This window comes from Desmodus rotundus, unplaced genomic scaffold (assembly GCF_022682495.2).
Source record: "Desmodus rotundus isolate HL8 unplaced genomic scaffold, HLdesRot8A.1 manual_scaffold_91, whole genome shotgun sequence".
NCBI lineage: Eukaryota > Metazoa > Chordata > Mammalia > Chiroptera > Phyllostomidae > Desmodus > Desmodus rotundus.
The window spans coordinates 1-20,519 of NW_026527702.1; the positions used below are offsets into that span (position 1 = coordinate 1).

At 52.6% G+C, this 20,519-nt stretch overlaps 1 protein-coding gene across 1 annotated transcript; it reads left to right on the top strand.

The window, feature by feature from the left end:
* The first annotated feature begins 6,475 nt into the window (after positions 1-6,475).
* Positions 6,476-7,989, top strand: LOC139440658 (tetrapeptide repeat homeobox protein 2-like). The gene is made up of 3 exons (XM_071220515.1): positions 6,476-6,584; positions 6,861-7,030; positions 7,495-7,989. The coding sequence occupies exons 1-3, from the start codon at positions 6,476-6,478 to the stop codon at positions 7,987-7,989; spliced, it is 774 nt and encodes a 257-aa protein (XP_071076616.1).
* The last annotated feature ends 12,530 nt before the right edge of the window (positions 7,990-20,519 follow it).

Sequence of the window (20,519 nt, forward strand, 5' to 3'; positions counted from 1 at the left end):
AGTGTTTGTTGGCAGGGTGACGGCAGAATCTGGGATGTTCTATTATTACCCCGTTGCACACACAGGTGAGGAGACGGAGGCCGTGAGAGGCTGCACAGGTAGAAAGCGATAGAGATGTGGATTTGAAGCAAAAGATTTTGACAGCAAAAGCCGTACTCTTAATTTATGATCATATTATTACTTTGCAGGTCCTATAAATGAATACTTGGGCATTATATTAATATGGTAACTAATTTAACACGTTAGTTAAATTAACATACAACAGAATAATATATACTTATATATAAATTAGGAATATAAATTATACACTTATGTGCATAGAAATAATTGAGCAGAATGTCTAGTAAATAATTGCTGTCCTATACACATGTGCTGTCACTCTCGGGCTCATCAACATCGTTACTGGAACAATTCTTATTAGAATCGATTTCCTATGCTCACGTGTCCTCCATAACACGCCCGACTTGTCGTAAGCCACAAGCGGCTCTTGAGGTACCAGAATCTCGGAAAATTCAGTATGGCTGCCCCGGAGGAAACATCAGCCGAGAGAACGATTCTCGGCAGGCGAACCTGAGAAATCCAACAAGTTGTCTGCTTCCAAAATGCGATGGTATGAAAGGCACAGGGTAGACAGTCCCACTGCAAAAGGGAGAAATCAGAAAGAAGAAAGGCATCGTGGGTCCCAAGCCAATCCAATCTAGCAGGTCATCGTCCATTAAATTAAAATTTTTTTAAATTAAAGTGTAGTTAGCATGTAATATTATATTTGTTTCAGGTGTGAGACATTTATATATCTTATGGAGTGATCATGGTAAGTCCCGTAACCCTCTAGATTTCTCTTAAAGGTGTTGTTTGTGTATTTTTGGAGGGAGGGGAAGGGAGGGGGGAGGAGAGGGAAAGAAACGTCGATGGACTGGATATACCGCAGTTGCCTCTCACACGCCCCCAGCTGGGGCCTGACCTGGCCTGCAACCCAGGCGTGTGCTCTGACTGGGAATCGAACCGACCACCTTTCAGTTTGCAGGCCGCACTCAATCCACCGAGCCACACCAGCTGGGGCTCCCTCTAGATTTTAAGGATCGGGAATTCGCCTTTTTGTCCCGCTGCTCTGACCTTCTGGCCCACTGGGGTGGTGGCCCGCATCCCATCTGCCCTGAGGGGCAGCCCCCACCATTTGTGGTCTCTTGAATCATTTACATTCTTCCTTCCATGGGTCATCCTGGACAGTCTTGAATTTCAGGGCTCTGGGAATTTCAGGCTCCTCCTATCCGGTGCAGGGGACACTCTTCATTCACCTTTAGCCCAGAGGCATGGATGTGAGTAATCGCTCACCACAGTGTCTGACAGCAACACCGGCTCTCAGCTGCGTGCAAGGTCTCTCCTCTCTCCTTTGTCCAGCTGAGTCATTGTTTACACACGTCCCTGTGCAGGCTGGGACTTTGTGCTAACTCAGCAACGCGGCAGCACCAACACGACCATCCCCACTCCTGTCCTCGCCTCCCTGGTCAATCCCAGCTGGCAAGTCGGCAGGTGTGGCAAGTTCACCCGGACACTGTGTACAGCGGACACCCCCACGCCAGAATCACAGGAGACAGAATCTGAATGGCCTGCAAAGTCAGGTGACCACTCCAGGTCTAATCAACCCCCTCCAAATGTCTGCAGGTCACACCAGTCCTTGGAAAAGAGACCCCCTGATAAGAGTATATGAAGAGCCCTGGCTGGCGTAGCTCAGTGGATTGAGCACCGGCCTGAGAAGGAAAGAATTTCTGGTTCGATCCCCAGTCAGGGCAAATGGGTTGCAGGCCGGGTCTCCAGGGAGCTCACGAGAGAGGCAACCACACATTGATGTTTCTCTCCCTCCCCTTCCTCTCTGTCTAAAAATAAATGAATAATACAATCTTTAAAACAATCACGTGAATTCTCTGGGGGGATGAGCAGTTAAAGTTGACAAGTTCAAACACTCCCTGGTCCCGACTGTTAGTGCCCTACTCTGAGCACAAGAATGCCCTGTGCGTACTCCGCTGCCTTCTGAAGGAGGGCCGTTTTCATTGGCCCTTTCGAGTAAGTGATCCCTTCTTCCCATCTAAAAGCCAATTGGGCGGGAGAAAGTAACTGGATATCTTGTTTTTCCTTCATGACCAGGAAGGGGCTATTCTTGAGGACTAAGTTAACTTCTTCTGGTTCTAATGTCTTGCCCAGGCATCGGCAGATGTTCTGTAGAGTGCTTCTTGTGTCCTGGAAGAAGAAAATGCCAAAGAGAGGGTAGGGAAGGGAAAGGGCGAAGGAAAGGAGACGGGAAGGAGAAATGGCAGGAGGAGGAGCAGAAGGAGGGAGAGGAGGAGAGGGAGAGCACAGAAGTGTGGAGTTGGACGTGACCAGGAGGGAGAAAGGGAAGAAGGGAAACAGAAAGAGAACAACTATGGAAAAGGCCGAGTCCACATGAATTTCCCAGTGTAACTGAATTCGGGACACCTTGCCAGTAAAATATAGGGCGGCGTAGGTTTTCTTACGAGACTTTTAGAACGTCGTCTGGACAAGTACGAGGTGGGTTAAGCGAGGGGAGGTTTAGGGAGGACTTGACAAAGACGTAAAGGGTTGATTTCAAATGCTGAATGTCCCATCAAGGAACATGGTTCGTCATAAGGAACATTTGAATACCAATGGAGGTTTATGAGATCTTTTTTAAAAGTATATTTTATTGATAATGTCATTAAAGTTGTCCTGACTTGTCCTCCTTGCCTCCCTCTACCCAGTGCCTCCCACTCCCTCAGGCAATCCCCCCACCATTGTTCACGTCCCTGGGTCGTGCATCGAAGTTCTTTGGCTTCTCCATTTCCTACTGCACTTGACACTGCACTGGCTCTTCTGTAACTGCCTATCTGTTCTTAATCTCCTCACCTCTTCCCCCATTCTGCCCCTTCCCCCTCGCAGCTGGCAACCTTCCAGTAACTAACTTCTTTTCTCTTGCTGCTTTTAAGAGTTCCTCTTTCTCTTTAACCTTTGGTTTTGTAACTATGATGTGTCTTGGAGTGGGCCTCTTTGCATCCATCATAATTGGCACTCTCTGTGCTTCCTGGACTTGTATGTCTATTCCCTTCACCAACTTAGGGAAGCTTTCTTTCACTGTTTTTTTCAGAGAGATTTCTAATTTCTTGCCCTTTCTCTTCCTTTTCTGGCACTCCTATGAGGCAAATGTTGGACCTCTTAAAGGTGTCCCAGGGGCTGCTTACACTGTCCTCATTTTTTTTTTTTTTTTGGATTCTTTTTTTCTTCTTGTTGTTCTGATTGGTTGATTTTTTTTCTTCCTTATGTTCCAATCATTGATTTGATACTTGGCTTCATCCACTCTACTGTTGTTTCCCTGTAAATGGTCCTTTAGTTCAATTAGTGTATCCTTGGGTTCTGACTAGGTCTTTTTTATGCTGCTGGGGTCCTCACTGAGTTCCTGGAGAATCTTTATAAACAGCGTTTCAAACTCTGCATCTGATAGATTGCTTATCTCCGTTGCCCTTAGCTCTTTTCCTGGAGGTTTGCATCTTGGGGGCAAGAGGTGGGTCAACCATGGGGGTGGGGCAGAATCCAGGAGTGCGCACAAATACCTTAGGTGTGTCTGCATACATGCGTTTTTGCTTTTCTTTTTGTTTTTCCATGTGCTAATTAAATGTGTCCCTTCTCAGAAATGAGACATTACTCGCTGGCAACAACTCATCATTAGTCGTCACCTGGAGCTTTTCTCATTCTAAACAACGGAGTTAGGGAGCAAAAGTCTCCCAAGGACCCAGAACCCGCTGGAAACAGGAAGTCAGACCTCCTCCACCAGGCGCACAGCCCAAACAGCACGCGGAAAATCTTCAGTTGTTGCTAAAAGTCCCTCCTCTCACGCCTTTTAACCCTTCATTAGTCTGGCGTTGCCAAGCATGATTTAATTTTTCTCTTGCTCCCGGACATGAATTAATTCAATGAACGCAGTTCACTGATATGTCGAAAAATGTATATTTGTGCCTGTTCCCAGTGGACAGGAATTCTCCCAGAGCAATTTTTTCTTTTGACGATAAATCTGTTGGGGCAAAGATACTATCCAGGGCTGATCCCTCAACCCACCTTACCGACGCAGGCTCCCACATCCCTGAAGAAATTCCCCCACCAGCCTACACTCCATGGATGGGAAGCGAAGGCCACTCCCTCCTCCCGCACCCCGCCGGGTCTGCACGCAACCCATTGCTCTCGCCCCGATCAGCCCAGTGGACAGGAAAAGGAGCGTGACGTCCGCTTTTCCTCGGTATTGCTACATGCCCCTGCCGCAAAAGCCACCCGTTTAAAGCACGCAATTCAGAGTTTTTCAGTTCACCCGCAGAGTCTCCCATCCACCACCACCAGCAAGGATAAGACGTTTCAGTCACCCCAGGTAGAAACCCAAACCAACCACATGTCACCAGTTACTCTCCACTTCCCCTCCCCCCAGCCTCCGGCAACCATTTCCACCCCCGCCTCTAGGGAGTTGTCCCGGGATTTTGTGCGAACAGAGCCGGACACTATACGCCCTTTTGTGATCTGTTGGAAGGCTCGCCCGCCTTGCGGAATCGGTCAGCATTTCGTTCCTTTTCATGGCTGACTAATATTCCGTTGCACGAATACACGAGGCTTGGTTTCTCCCTTCCCCAGTTGATAGTGGTTTGGGTTTGTTTTTGCTTTTCTGGCGATTGTGAACTGTCAACTTGTCCATCCACCCACACCTTTCCTGGCCCATTACAGGGCTGCACTCCCGAATCCCCGAGGGCTTTCCCGCCCCTCCCCCCGCCCAGCCTGGTTACAGGGTCATAGGCGTGTCAACCTGTTTGACGAGCACTGGCCATGGCTTGCGGCATTTGCCAGCATAGAGCGTGAGGTAGCAGGCCAAAACTATGAGCTAAATCGCAATGAACATGTCTGTATGGTTTATTCAGTTTGAATTTGATCTCCCGGGAGATCTGTAGCTCGCCGACGGCGAGCCTTGTGAGCCAGGCTTAGCCTGACAAAGGACCCCTAGGCCCCACCAGGGTCCTGCCACAAGATGAGGTCGCCTAGGGGTCTGGCCAGAACAGATTCATCTCCGCTGTCTTCCTGATAGTCGTTGGCGGAGGGACGCAGACAGATACCACCGAGTCCCTCGCAGAAACAACCCACCCTCCAAATATGACAGAGGGAGGTTTACTGGCGCCTCCCCACCCCCTCAGCCGCCAAGCCCAGGGTGGACCCCTCTCCTCATCTTTGCCCATCGAATCAGCACGACGTTACACTTAATCTCCTTTCGACAGCAGCGAGAGGGGGCCTCTCGTCACACGTTGCAGACCACGGAAATTGCTTGGTTTTCCCGCGTTGCCATCAGGGCCCGCCTCGGGTCTGGCGACCAGCGCGCTCCCGAGAAGCGGGAGAACCGTGGGAGGACTTAGGAAAGCCGCCCTGAGCCGGGAAGCCGCGGTTGGGCGCGGGAGGTGACCCCAGCCACCAGATCGCTCCGCCGCGTCTCTCTCTGTACTTGAGCCCTAGTGAGCCGCCACTCGCACCGAGGATAGTAAAAGTCCCCAGGGGGTGAGCGCTGTGAGTTGAACTGTCTCCTGACCCGAGTCCCCAGCAGACCCTGGACAGGCGAGGAGCCCGGCCTGACGTTTCCACGCGGGTCTGCACCGCTCGCAGGGGCTGGAAGCGGTGAACAGAGACACACAGACCAGACCCGGTTCATTCGTTCACGGCCGACATCGGCTCACTGTCCACCTGGCCCCCTCGCACTGCCACCGGGGAGGAAAACCAGCCCCTACGAATTCACGCCACGGTCAGGGCCAGTGTGTCTGAACCCGGGCCTGGGGACCACCGGACACCAGCGTGGAGAAATGCCCGTGGGCTCTGGGCACCTGGGAGGAGGCTGCTGGGTGGTGGGGCAGGTGGGACGCCCAGGACTGGCCAGGGAGAGGGTGAGCCCGCGGCCCTGGCTGGACCCCGGGGGGGACGTTTCCAGCAATGCCTACCCCCCACCAGGGAATGGTTAGGTCCCCGCCACTCCTCACCCCACCTGACCCCACCCTACCTTACTCCACCCGGTTCCGGAGCTACAGCCCCAGGCTATCTGGCCTCTCAGGTTCCAGTCCCCAAGATAGGCCCCACACACAGTAGGTCCTCAATAAAAGGATTAGTCCAGGAATGCGTCTCCTGAGGGGGCGTGGCCAAGGGTGAAGGTGGTTTCCGAGGACCCTGAGGTCCCACTCGGGGGTATTTAAAGCCCAGACCTGGAAGACAGAGCATCAAACACGGCAGACTCAGCAGCATCCAGGATGCAAAAACCCAGGTCTTGGGAGGGTGAGTCTGGGTCCACCGAGGCAGGAAGGGAGAAGAGGCGGAGGGCCGAGGCTGTGCCAGCCAGCTCTTGGATGTGCAGAAGAGGACCCCTTGTCTGGGAGGGCCTAGTGAGTTTGGGGCTGGAAGGATATTTGGGAGCAGCGTGATGAGAATAGGGCCTGGATCCTGCGGCCTCCTGCACGTGCGGGAGGCTCCCTGCAGCGAGTGGAGGGTGGTGAAGCGATTGAGGCAGGAACCCCCTGGCGCCAGGCTGCGTGAGCCTGGGTCCCCGCATGCTTGTGCGGGCTGCGAGCGCTGTTCTTGCTCCCATTTTGAAGATGTGGAGACTGAGGTGTAGATGGGTGAGGGCCGGGTCAGGAAGGTGGAGGGTCTGGGCGGCTGGTCTGGATGCCAGGCTGCACCACAGTGCGGCCCCGACCTTGGCCTCGGCCCCCACTCGCATCCTCACCTGCAGTTGAGGGCTGGCCCAGGTGGGGTGGCCTGGGGACTGTCTGTGAGGCTCCTTTGACCCCGTTTTCCGCTTCTTCCAGGCTTCTCGCTGCCCCTAAAGCCCCCAAAGCGGCGGCGACAGCAGCGCTCGGTGTACAGCGTGGTACAGCGGGATGAGCTGGAGAGGTTCTTCCAGAACAACCATTACCCGTCCTACGAAGAGCGCGAGACCCTGGCGGCCAGGCTGAACCTCCAGGAACAGCAAGTGCAGGTACCTCCCGACCCAATCCCAGAGCTTGGAGACCACAGGCCGCCTGCCCTCCCTCTGGGCCGCAGGTGGGGCGGACGAGGGGCCAGAGAGCCCAGTGCTGCCCGGGGTCACCCCGATAGCAAGGGATCACCCGTGTGGACCCAGGGCCCAGCCCCGAGCCCACCTCACCCTGTGTGGTGCAAACCGGCCAATGCAATTATCCCAAAGCGATGCCCCGGAGTCTCCCCATGCCTGGGCCTCAGGGCCTCTCTGAACCCGGGGTGCTCTGGGGCAGACCGCGTCCTGGCCCCTGGGTGTCCCCGCCTGTGGCCACTGAAACCCAGAGCCAAATGCTGGGTCTGGGGTTGGAGGGAGACGTGTGAGGCCACATGGCCCTCCTCACCTGGGCCGCCTCACCCCTGGGCACAAGTGGGTCCTCCAAGGTCCTGTCCTCTTACACCTGCTCCTGTCCCCTCTCACCCCAGGTGTGGTTCAAGAACCGCCGGGCCAAACAGACTAGGCTGCAGGGAGGAACCAGAACCAGGCAGCCAGGCTCGAAAGCCCCCACCTCGTCCCAGGGCCCAGGAGTCCCCGGGCCAGCACCTGCAGCTGTGGGTCCTGGGTTCCCAGAGGAACCGGCACTGCCCTCAGGTCCTGGGTTCACTGAGGACTTGGAGTCCCTTTGGGACCTTTTGTTTCCCGAGGATCCCGAGTCCTCCGGGGGCTCTATGCTTCCTGGGGGCTCAGGTTTCCACAACACCTTGGGAGGTGTCGCAGCAGCAGAGACCAGTGCCTCTAGCCCCCTGCAGACCTGGGGGGCTCCTGCCCAGGACGCCCAGATTCCGGTCCCCGCCGCATCCACTCCAGCTGCATCTCCAGCTCCAGTTCCAGCTCCAGCCGAGGTCCCAGTCAGTGCTGAGGACTCAAACGACGGGGATCTCTGGCAAGACCTTGATCTCATGAATCTGCTTTCCCTGTAAACCAATTGAAGGGACCCTCTTCCTCGCCTCCTCCGTCCGGGAACCGAGGAATGGACTCTGTGGAAGGGAAGGACTCCTACCCCAGGATGTCCCTGGATCTAACGGGGCATCTGTCCCAGCGAAGTCCTCCAGACCCCGTGGGACCAGAAGTGACCAGGGTGTCTGTTCCAGCACCGTGGGCCCAGGCGGGTGCGGGAAGCAGGGCTGGCGGGGCTTGGTGGTGGGTTACTCTGGTGCAGCGTGAATCCACTTCTATTTCTCTAACTTTGGGAGTTAGAGGTCCGCTGCTGAGATTTACAGTCTAAGTATCACACTCAGCTCTTGCTGGTGTGGCTCAGCGGATTGAGAGCCTTCCTGCCAACTGATGGGTGGCCCGTTCGATTCAGTGTCAGGGCCCATGCCTGGGTCGAGAGCCACGTGGGGACGTACAGGAGGCAGCCCACCCGTGTTTCTCTTGTACAAGGATGTATCCCTCTGGCTCCTTCTCCCTCCCTCACCCTGTGTGTAAAACCAAGTAAATGAAATAATTTAAAAAAATTAAAATCCAATCTAAGTCTATCGTTTCTTTCTTCATTAGAATTTTACAAAGGTTCCCTACAAAGTGTTTTGATTTTAATCGTCATGGGCTTAGGCACAGATTTATGTGGGTTCAGTTCTAGCGCTGGATTATTGCCTGACTTTTTGGAAGGTATTTTCAAATACGCCCTATTTATAGGACTCAGTTGACCGACTTTGTTATCAGTTGATACTATTATTTTGAGGCAGGGACCTGACTCCAATTGTTCAAGTGCTAATGGCTTACCTGGACATTGCGGGGGGATTTATGATTTGAAAATTAATAAAGTGCATGGTTACCTTGTAAACACTGTTTCCTGCAGGGACTGCGAGTTTCCCTCCTCCTCGGGTACCCCCAGTCCAGCAGGGGGGGAGCGCCCCTGACCCCTTCTCTCTGCTCCTTTGCCTCACCTCCCGCTTCCTCTGCCGCCTCCTTGTGGCCGTGCTGGCCCCTGCGTCTCCCCCAGCCGGTTCCCTGACCCGGTCCTGGTCCCACACAGCAAACGCTCCAACCCTCTCAGGCCAGGCCAGCCTCTTCGGAGCACAGAGACAATTAGATCAGATTTTGGCGGCCGGTCTCGGGCGCACTGCGGGCGGGGAGTGCTGGGGGTGCGGGAGGGACAGGCGGACTGGCGGGATGCAATGAAAGCCCCTCCCGCTTCCCGGAGAGACCCAGGTAGGGTTGCGCGCGAGCGCGCGAACGGACGCACGCGCAAGGACGCACCCGCACACCCCCACACCACTGGAACCAAAACTCCATTTAGACCCTAACATCTTAGGAACTGCAGGAAGAAATCCAAGAATTTCCCACCTATCCCTGCAGAGGGAGCTCAGGTGGGGGAGACCTTGGGGAAGTTCTTGAGGGCAGGAGGTAGGAGATGAGTTTCGGATTCGCACCCTAGGCAGAGGCGGGGGTGGGGGTGGGGGTGGGGGTGGGGGTGGGGGGAGGGAGGGCAGAGCCCACGTCGCGCTGCAGATACGCAAGGACCTGGCGTGAATGGAAACCGGATTCATTTTCTAAAGAATGGAGACAGAGTTTGCACAAGTCCGGACTGACCGAGTAGAAAGTGAGTGGATTAAGTGACACAGGGTACGTCCCTTGCTCATCTTCTCAGTTCCTTTCCACCTCCTTCCCCAACCCTCCTCCCCACCACACACCCTTTTTCTGCACGCGGGATAATACCAACTCCTAGGAAGCTCCACCCTAGGTCTCCTCACAAGCCCAGGCTGTGCCCCGACCATCCCCAATAGCAATGCCTGGGCTTCTCCCTCAGTTCAGGTCTTAAGTTCCCCATAGCTGTGTCTTCCAGGGTAGTGCCAGAGCAAGAATTTCTCTTTGCCTAGCTGTAGCAAAATTAATTAATTAATTTTAAAAAATTGCGCCCTCAGTCACATGGCTATGGGCTCCCCGTTGAACTTGCTGGCGCCTACCGGGGACCCTGCGCACCACACAGGTCCGTCTCTGATGGTACCCACGGCAGTCCTTGCAGACCTATTGGTGGTCTCCATGGCATCCGTGGTAAAGATGTGAATCTGTGCGTTTTGCTGTGGAGAAAGTGAAGCTTTTAGACTCAGGGCGTATAGGAAGAGAGTTCATTGTACCTTGAACGCACGGGTGAAGTTCAAGCTTAAGGCCGTTCTGGGTGAGTGGGGTGGAGAGGGCAGTGGTGCGGGCAGAAGGGTCCTTGCCTGGTCAGACGATCAGAGAGGGGAGGAGGAAGCCAAAGGGAAATCCGGAGAGCCCAGGAATGAGGGGGCAGAAGGGGCCAGAAGGGTCTCTGAATTCAGCAGGTCCGAGTCAGCAGAAATAGCTAGGGAACAGCGTGGTATGGACTGGGACCCGGAGATAGGGGGTGTCCCACTCTCCAGGTGGAATGAATCTGGACCAGACTGTAAGAAGGCAGCCAGATCCGAGGGACTGCAGGGCCAGGCAGGCAGATGATCAGCTTCTAGCTTGTGTTTCTCGGATGCAAAGATGGCAACTGGAGAAAATTGAAGAGGCAAGCCGATTTCCAGCAGTGACAAGTGGAGTCTTTGAGTGGCGCCGAGGATAGAGAGCTATTTGAAGTAGACAGAATCACTGTTTGAAATCCAGGGGTGCTGGCTCTCATCCTGGCGAGGGGGAAGGTGGGCATTGGACACCTCACCTGGAATCTGCTCTCTGTTGCCCCTTCCACGCAGACGTATTACCTGGCACCTCCAACTCCAGTCTGCCAGGCCCTTCCCTAGAGGACGCGCACCCCACAGGGGGACCTTCACGTTTAGCCATTTGCTTCGTCTCAGATGCCGTGGGCCTCAACTTTGTCTCCTGCCGTTTTAACATTTTTATGCAGCAGGGTCTCTGGGAGTGAGAATGAAGGGATTCATTCCTACATGCAAACCTCAGTCACTGCTCTGCTGAGGAGCAGATGGACTCAGTAGACACAGAGCTGTCAGCATGAAGACCACACCAAGAGTGGAGTTTGTGAATAGAAAATTCAAAATTGCTGTATCTGGTTATCCTTGTGCAGAATTCACACACACACACACACACACACACACACACACACACACACCCCACAAAAAAATTTAAAAAAAGGGAGAGAGAGGCACACACACAAATTAAATGCCAAAAAAGAAAGATTTTAAAAAATGGGTCCCAGCTGGTGTGGCTCAGTGGGTTGACTCCCGGCCTGCAAACCAAAGTGTTGCTCCTTCGATTCCTAATCAGGGCACATGCCTGGGTTGTGGGCCTGGTCCCCAGTAGGGGATTTTGGAGAAGCAACCACGCATTGGTTTCTTTCCCTCTCTTTCTCCCTCACGTCCCCTCTCTCTAAAAATAAATAAATAAAATGTTTAAAAATGGCCATCGTTGTTTTTGTAGTAAATGAGTACACTATGTGCCCATAATTTTGCTTGTAAAAAGAAATTTAAACCGTTGTTTGACTCTGTACTGGAAATTCTGCTAAATAAAATGCCTAATAGAAAATAACCCTGAAGTAGTGGAATTTCAAAATTGTTGTTGCCGTGAACACATTGCGAGAGATACAGCTGGGTCAGATGAAGATGTGGTTCATTCAGGGGAACCCACAGGGCCGGGAGATACCGGGTGTCCCCATACCTGTGGTAATGCTTCTGGACCACTAGGGGGCATCGCCACACCACTGCTCCGGAGCCGGGGACCTTGGGTGGGATGGGAGAGACGCTCCACATTCAAGTGGGAGAAAAGACACGCAGATAAGATTCTATTTGTTTCTGTGAGTCTAATGTGAAGCTAAAACGAAAAGAGCCAGAGGATGCTAATTTGGCAAGGATTGGGAACCCTGTCACCCGGGAATTTGAATTGGAACCACCTGTTGCACGCACGCCTTTGGAATCCACAGTCCCAGCCCTGGGCGTCTGCCCAATGGGGGTGTCCGCCGAGGGACACACGGAGACACACATTCCGAGGCGCGTGAGGGATTATAGTCCAAATTGGAAACTTCCCAATCGCCCATCAACCATCTAACGAATGAAGTAAATTTTGCTCCAGTCGCTCCGTAACATACTGTTTGTGAGCACAAGCACTTAACGTGAGATCCGCCACCTTAACGAATCGTAGATGGACAATACGGTATCGTTACCTGTGGGTACAACTCTATAGCCGGTCTCTGGACCTTACGCACCTGGTGTAACCGGAACTTGGTACCCGCAGCCCTGGGCAGCCCCCACTGTCCCCTCTGTCCAGCAGCTGGCCTATTTTAGATTCCTCACCCAGGGGAAGCTGTGCACTACGTGTCCTTCTCTCTGGCTCCTGGCACTTAGCCTACTGTCCACCAGTTTCATCCATGTTGCCGCAAATGGCACAATTTCCTCCTTTAAGGCTCCTTAATCCTCCATTTGTGTGTACATTGCATGGCCTTTATCCACCCGTCTCTCGAACATTTTCCGGGACAGCCCACGTTTTGGCCAAAGCCGTGTTTTAAACAGGGAAAAGCTGGTGGGGAAGGAGCCCAGATTCACCTACGGGAGCATGGGTCACTGAAACGCGTCTCCATAGTAAATACTGAACTAGTTACGTAGTCAACATGGTGCAAAGCACGTATAAAATACGGGGTAAAAATGCCGGTTGGTGACAGCACCATACGGTACGCCATTTATGTAAGTTTCCAAGGCTTCCACTGATACTATATATCGGTTCCGGTCCAATCACGTGAGGCTGGGACTTACAGACCGCAAGGTCACAGGAATGAACAACTGGGGAGATACAGGCGATGGAGAGAAAAGGAGCCTTAGCTGCTTTTGTAATTTTATTTCTCATTTTTATAAAATAATTTTGGGAATAGCTTTGGTAATATTTATATTATTTTGTATCCTTCTAAATGTATTACATGTTTTTTAAGAGCTTGGATGTCACACAGTGAACTAGAGGTGGCCTGTTAATTTTTAACAATCAAGTTGTCAAAGTCCAGAGATTTCATCATTGAAGCCTCCGGGATGAAATAATTGGTTTCCCGCAGATTTGGCCAGCCTTTCACAGCAGGAGAACAAATATTTATTTTTATGAGACGTAGAAGTCCTTCAACATTATTCCCATGGGAACAGCTCTCGAGGAAGACCTGCCGTCTTCTCCTGGAATCTTTTCTCAAAGACTTCAGCTTGGGTCACCGTGAAGTGACTTTTCCAGTCCCCAGCAGTGCCTGAAAAATGTAAAACAAGACTCAGATCAGAATAGGGGCAGGTCTCAAGTCCCCAACGCATCTGCTCGGTAGTTAATGTCGCAGAATGACCAGTGGGCCACTGGTGGGCCTCTTCCTGCCTGCAGCCACACCTGTGCGGTGCATTCCCACTTCCCTCCATCTGGAAACGATCTCCTCCATTCTCCTCTCTCCCAGCCTACCCTGCACACGCACCACTCACCGACAGTAATGCAGCTCTCATTCAGACGCATCTAGAATCTGGCCATTTCTCACCACCTCTCTTTCCACCACCACCATGGCCCACGCCAGCACCATTTCTCACCTGGACTAGGAGGGTGTTAGACTTGTAATGAGTCTCTCCGTTTAGGATCTTTCTCCTTTCTAAGTCGTTCTCAGCATGGTGGCCATCTGATTCCTCCAGAGCAACAAGTCACTTCCTGCTCAGGTTCTCCGAGGACTTCTGGGGTCAGTCGGAGAAAGTGCCACGGCTTCCAGGTGGCTTAAGGTGACTCGGTCCCTCTCATTTCTCTGACTCCGCCTCTTATGACAGTCCACTTGCTCACGCCACTCCCTCACGCTGAGTCTTCTGATTTGGCCCCCAACCTGCTAGGCACCGCTCCCTTCTCAGACGGTTTGCAGTTCCCATCCTTCTTCCTGGGGTGCGGCTCGTCCGGGAATAGTCCTGTGGTGCCCGTTGGCTTCTTTCAAGTCTTCGCTCCATTGCGGTTTTCTCAGTGGGTGGCGCGTATCTCCACTGTGTGTTTTAGGAAGTCATACACTTTGCTTTCTGAATCGCCAAAGGCTTACTGTTCCGAGGCACGGACGCACGGCGAGTACTCAAGTGTTTGTTGGCAGGGTGACGGCAGAATCGGGGATGTTCTATTATTACCCCGTTGCACACACAGGTGAGGAGACGGAGGCCGTGAGAGGCTGCACAGGTAGAAAGCGATAGAGATGTGGATTTGAAGCAAAAGATTTTGACACCAGAAGCCGTACTCTTAATTTATGATCATATTATTATTTTGCAGGTCCTATAAATGAATACTTGGGCATTATATTAATATGGTAACTAATTTAACACGTTAGTTAAATTAACATACAACAGAATAATATATACTTATATATAAATTAGGAATATAAATTATACACTTATGTGCATAGAAATAATTGAGCAGAATGTCTAGTAAATAATTGCTGTCCTATACACATGTGCTGTCACTCTCGGGCTCATCAACATCGTTACTGGAACAATTCTTATTAGAATCGATTTCCTATGCTCACGTGTCCTCCATAACACGCCCGACTTGTCGTAAGCCACAAGCGGCTCTTGAGGTACCAGAATCTCGGAAAATTCAGTATGGCTGCCCCGGAGGAAACATCAGCCGAGAGAACGATTCTCGGCAGGCGAACCTGAGAAATCCAACAAGTTGTCTGCTTCCAAAATGCGATGGTATGAAAGGCACAGGGTAGACAGTCCCACTGCAAAAGGGAGAAATCAGAAAGAAGAAAGGCATCGTGGGTCCCAAGCCAATCCAATCTAGCAGGTCATCGTCCATTAAATTAAAATTTTTTAAAATTAAAGTGTAGTTAGCATGTAATATTATATTTGTTTCAGGTGTGAGACATTTATATATCTTATGGAGTGATCATGGTAAGTCCCGTAACCCTCTAGATTTCTCTTAAAGGTGTTGTTTGTGTATTTTTGGAGGGAGGGGAAGGGAGGGGGGAGGAGAGGGAAAGAAACGTCGATGGACTGGATATACCGCAGTTGCCTCTCACACGCCCCCAGCTGGGGCCTGACCTGGCCTGCAACCCAGGCGTGTGCCCTGACTGGGAATCGAACCAACCACCTTTCAGTTTGCAGGCCGCACTCAATCCACCGAGCCACACCAGCTGGGGCTCCCTCTAGATTTTAAGGATCGGGAATTCGCCTTTTTGTCCCGCTGCTCTGACCTTCTGGCCCACTGGGGTGGTGGCCCGCATCCCATCTGCCCTGAGGGGCAGCCCCCACCATTTGTGGTCTCTTGAATCATTTACATTCTTCCTTCCATGGGTCATCCTGGACGGTCTTGAATTTCAGGGCTCTGGGAATTTCAGGCTCCTCCTATCCGGTGCAGGGGACACTCTTCATTCACCTTTAGCCCAGAGGCATGGATGTGAGTAATCGCTCACCACAGTGTCTGACAGCAACACCGGCTCTCAGCTGCGTGCAAGGTCTCTCCTCTCTCCTTTGTCCAGCTGAGTCATTGTTTACACACGTCCCTGTGCAGGCTGGGACTTTGTGCTAACTCAGCAACGCGGCAGCACCAACACGACCATCCCCACTCCTGTCCTCGCCTCCCTGGTCAATCCCAGCTGGCAAGTCGGCAGGTGTGGCAAGTTCACCCGGACACTGTGTACAGCGGACACCCCCACGCCAGAATCACAGGAGACAGAATCTGAATGGCCTGCAAAGTCAGGTGACCACTCCAGGTCTAATCAACCCCCTCCAAATGTCTGCAGGTCACACCAGTCCTTGGAAAAGAGACCCCCTGATAAGAGTATATGAAGAGCCCTGGCTGGCGTAGCTCAGTGGATTGAGCACCGGCCTGAGAAGGAAAGAATTTCTGGTTCGATCCCCAGTCAGGGCAAATGGGTTGCAGGCCGGGTCTCCAGGGAGCTCACGAGAGAGGCAACCACACATTGATGTTTCTCTCCCTCCCCTTCCTCTCTGTCTAAAAATAAATGAATAATACAATCTTTAAAACAATCACGTGAATTCTCTGGGGGGATGAGCAGTTAAAGTTGACAAGTTCAAACACTCCCTGGTCCCGACTGTTAGTGCCCTACTCTGAGCACAAGAATGCCCTGTGCGTACTCCGCTGCCTTCTGAAGGAGGGCCGTTTTCATTGGCCTTTTCGAGTAAGTGATCCCTTCTTCCCATCTAAAAGCCAATTGGGCGGGAGAAAGTAACTGGATATCTTGTTTTTCCTTCATGACCAGGAAGGGGCTATTCTTGAGGACTAAGTTAACTTCTTCTGGTTCTAATGTCTTGCCCAGGCATCGGCAGATGTTCTGTAGAGTGCTTCTTGTGTCCTGGAAGAAGAAAATGCCAAAGAGAGGGTAGGGAAGGGAAAGGGCGAAGGAAAGGAGACGGGAAGGAGAAATGGCAGGAGGAGGAGCAGAAGGAGGGAGAGGAGGAGAGGGAGAGCACAGAAGTGTGGAGTTGGACGTGACCAGGAGGGAGAAAGGGAAGAAGGGAAACAGAAAGAGAACAACTATGGAAAAGGCCGAGTCCACATGAATTTCCCAGTGTAACTGAATTCGGGACACCTTGCCAGTAAAATATAGGGCGGCGTAGGTTTTCTTACGAGACTTTTAGAACGTCGTCTGGACAAGTACGAGGTGGGTTAAGCGAGGGGAGGTTTAGGGAGGACTTGACAAAGACGTAAAGGGTTGATTTCAAATGCTGAATGTCCCATCAAGGAACATGGTTCGTCATAAGGAACATTTGAATACCAATGGAGGTTTATGAGATCTTTTTTAAAAGTATATTTTATTGATAATGTCATTAAAGTTGTCCTGACTTGTCCTCCTTGCCTCCCTCTACCCAGTGCCTCCCACTCCCTCAGGCAATCCCCCCACCATTGTTCACGTCCCTGGGTCGTGCATCGAAGTTCTTTGGCTTCTCCATTTCCTACTGCACTTTACACTGCACTGGCTCTTCTGTAACTGCCTATCTGTTCTTAATCTCCTCACCTCTTCCCCCATTCTGCCCCTTCCCCCTCGCAGCTGGCAACCTTCCAGTAACTAACTTCTTTTCTCTTGCTGCTTTTAAGAGTTCCTCTTTCTCTTTAACCTTTGGTTTTGTAACTATGATGTGTCTTGGAGTGGGCCTCTTTGCATCCATCATAATTGGCACTCTCTGTGCTTCCTGGACTTGTATGTCTATTCCCTTCACCAACTTAGGGAAGCTTTCTTTCACTGTTTTTTTCAGAGAGATTTCTAATTTCTTGCCCTTTCTCTTCCTTTTCTGGCACTCCTATGAGGCAAATGTTGGACCTCTTAAAGGTGTCCCAGGGGCTGCTTACACTGTCCTCATTTTTTTTTTTTTGGATTCTTTTTTTCTTCTTGTTGTTCTGATTGGTTGATTTTTTTTCTTCCTTATGTTCCAAATCATTGATTTGATACTTGGCTTCATCCACTCTACTGTTGTTTCCCTGTAAATGGTCCTTTAGTTCAATTAGTGTATCCTTGGGTTCTGACTAGGTCTTTTTTATGCTGCTGGGGTCCTCACTGAGTTCCTGGAGAATCTTTATAAACAGCGTTTCAAACTCTGCATCTGATAGATTGCTTATCTCCGTTGCCCTTAGCTCTTTTCCTGGAGGTTTGCATCTTGGGGGCAAGAGGTGGGTCAACCATGGGGGTGGGGCAGAATCCAGGAGTGCGCACAAATACCTTAGGTGTGTCTGCATACATGCGTTTTTGCTTTTCTTTTTGTTTTTGCATGTGCTAATTAAATGTGTCCCTTCTCAGAAATGAGACATTACTCGCTGGCAACAACTCATCATTAGTCGTCACCTGGAGCTTTTCTCATTCTAAACAACGGAGTTAGGGAGCAAAAGTCTCCCAAGGACCCAGAACCCGCTGGAAACAGGAAGTCAGACCTCCTCCGCCAGGCGCACAGCCCAAACAGCACGCGGAAAATCTTCAGTTGTTGCTAAAAGTCCCTCCTCTCACGCCTTTTAACCGTTCATTAGTCTGGCGTTGCCAAGCATGATTTAATTTTTCTCTTGCTCCCGGACATGAATTAATTCAATGAACGCAGTTCACTGATATGTCGAAAAATGTATATTTGTGCCTGTTCCCAGTGGACAGGAATTCTCCCAGAGCAATTTTTTCTTTTGACGATAAATCTGTTGGGGCAAAGATACTATCCAGGGCTGATCCCTCAACCCACCTTACCGACGCAGGCTCCCACATCCCTGAAAAAATTCCTCCACCAGCCTACACTCCATGGATGGGAAGCGAAGGCCACTCCCTCCTCCCGCACCCCACCGGGTCTGCAGGCAACCCATTGCTTTCGCCCGGATCAGCCCAGTGGACAAGAAAACGAGCGTGACGTCTGCTTTTCCTCGGTATTGCTACATGCCCCTGCCGCAAAAGCCACCCGTTTAAAGCAGGCAATTCAGAGTTTTTCAGTTCACCCGCAGAGTCTCCCATCCACCACCACCACCAGCAACCGGAGGACATTTCCATCACCCCAGGTAGAAACCCAACCCAACCACACCTGTCTCCAGTTACTCCCGACTACCCCTCCCCCCCCAGCCGCCCCCGCCACTAGGGAGTTGTCCCGGGATTTTTTGCTAAATGAGGCCGACACTATACGCCCTTTTGTGGCCTGTTGGAAGGCTCCCCCGCGTTGCGGCATCGGTCAGCATTTCGTTCCTTTTCATGGCTGAATAATATTCCGTTGCACGAATACACGAGGCTTGGTTTCTCCCTTCCCCAGTTGATAGTGGTTTGGGTTTGTCTTTGCTTTTCTGGCGATTGTGAACTGTCAACTTGTCCATCCACCCACACCTTTCCTGGCCCATTACAGGGCTGCACTCCCGAATCCCCGAGGGCTTTCCCGCCCCTCCCCCCGCCCCAGCCTGGTTACAGGGTCATAGGCGTGTCAACCTGTTTGACGAGCACTGGCCATGGCTTGCGGCATTTGCCAGCATAGAGCGTGAGGTAGCGGGCCAAAATTAGGAGCGAAATCTCAATGAACATGTCTGTATGTTATATTCAGTTTGAATTTGATCTCCCGAGAAATTTGTAGCTCGCCGACGGTGAGCCTTGTGAGCCAGGCTTAGCCTGACAATGGACCCCTAGGCCCCACCAGGGTCCTGCCACAAGATGAGGTCGCCTAGGGGTCTGGCCAGAACAGATTCATCTCCGCTGTCTTCCTGATAGTCGTTGGCGGAGGGACGCGGACAGATACCACCGAGTCCCTCGCAGAAACAACCCACCCTCCAAATATGACAGAGGGAGGTTTACTGGCGCCTCCCCACCCCCTCAGCCGCCAAGCCCAGGGTGGACCCCTCTCCTCATCTTTGCCCATCGAATCAGCACAACGTTACACTTAATCTCCTTTCGACAGCAGCGAGAGGGGGCCTCTCGTCACACGTTGCAGACCACGGAAATTGCTCGGTTTTCCCGCGTTGCCATCAGGGCCCGCCTCGGGTCTGGCGACCAGCGCGCTCCCGAGAAGCGGGAGAACCGTGGGAGGACTTAGGAAAGCCGCCCTGAGCCGGGAAGCCGCGGTTGGGCGCGGGAGGTGACCCCAGCCACCAGATCGCTCCGCCGCGTCTCTCTCGGTACTTGAGCCCTAGTGAGCTGCCACTCGCACCGAGGATAGTAAAAGTCCCCAGGGGGTGAGCGCTGTGAGTTGAACTGTCTCCTGACCCGAGTCCCCAGCAGACCCTGGACAGGAGAGGAGCCCGGCCTGACGTTTCCACGCGGGTCTGCACCGCTCGCAAGGGCTGGACGCAGTGACCAGGGACACACAGAGCAGACCCGGTTCATTCGTTCACGGCCGACATCGGCTCACTGTCCACCTGGCCCCCTCGCACCACCACCGGGGAGGAAAACCAGCCCCTACGAATTCACGCCACGGTCAGGGCCAGTGTGTCTGAACCCTGCCCGTCTCCCGGGCCTGGGGACCACCGGACAACAGCGTGGAGAAATGCCCGTGGGCTCTGGGCACCTGGGAGGAGGCTGCTGGGTGGTGGGGCAGGTGGGACGCCCAGGACTGGCCAGGGAGAGGGTGGGCCCGCGGCACTGGCTGGACCCGGGGAGGGACGTTTCCAGCAATGCCTACCCCCCACCAAGGAATGGTTAAGTCCCCGCGACTCCTCACCCCACGTGACCCCACCCTACCTTACTCCACCCCCTTCCCGAGCTACAGCCCCAGGCTATCTGGCCTCTCAGGTTCCATTCCCCAAGATAGGCCCCACACACAGTAGGTCCTCAATAAAAGGATTAGTCCAGGAATGCGTCTCCTGAGGGGGCGTGGCCAAGGGTGAAGGTGGTTTCCGAGGACCCTGAGGTCCCACTCCGGGGTATTTAAAGCCCAGACCTGGAAGACAGAGCATCAAACACGGCAGACTCAGCAGCATCCAGGATGCAAGAACCCAGGTCTTGGGAGGGTGAGTCTGGACCCACCGAGGCAGGAAGGGAGAAGAGGCGGAGGGCCGAGGCTGTGCCAGCGGGCTCTTGGGCGTGCAGAAGAGGACCCCTTGTCTGGGAGGGCCTAGTGAGTTTGGGGCTGGAAGGATATTTGGGAGCAGCGTG

Bases quoted from the DNA above. Each gene is read 5' to 3' on its own strand.
- LOC139440658 (XM_071220515.1), top strand. From the start codon at position 6,476: ATGAGAATAGGGCCTGGATCCTGCGGCCTCCTGCACGTGCGGGAGGCT. The intron at 6,585-6,860 runs GTGAGCCTGGGT...CGCTTCTTCCAG, and splicing joins ACCCCCTGGCGCCAGGCTGC to GCTTCTCGCTGCCCCTAAAG. The intron at 7,031-7,494 runs GTACCTCCCGAC...CTCTCACCCCAG, and splicing joins TCCAGGAACAGCAAGTGCAG to GTGTGGTTCAAGAACCGCCG.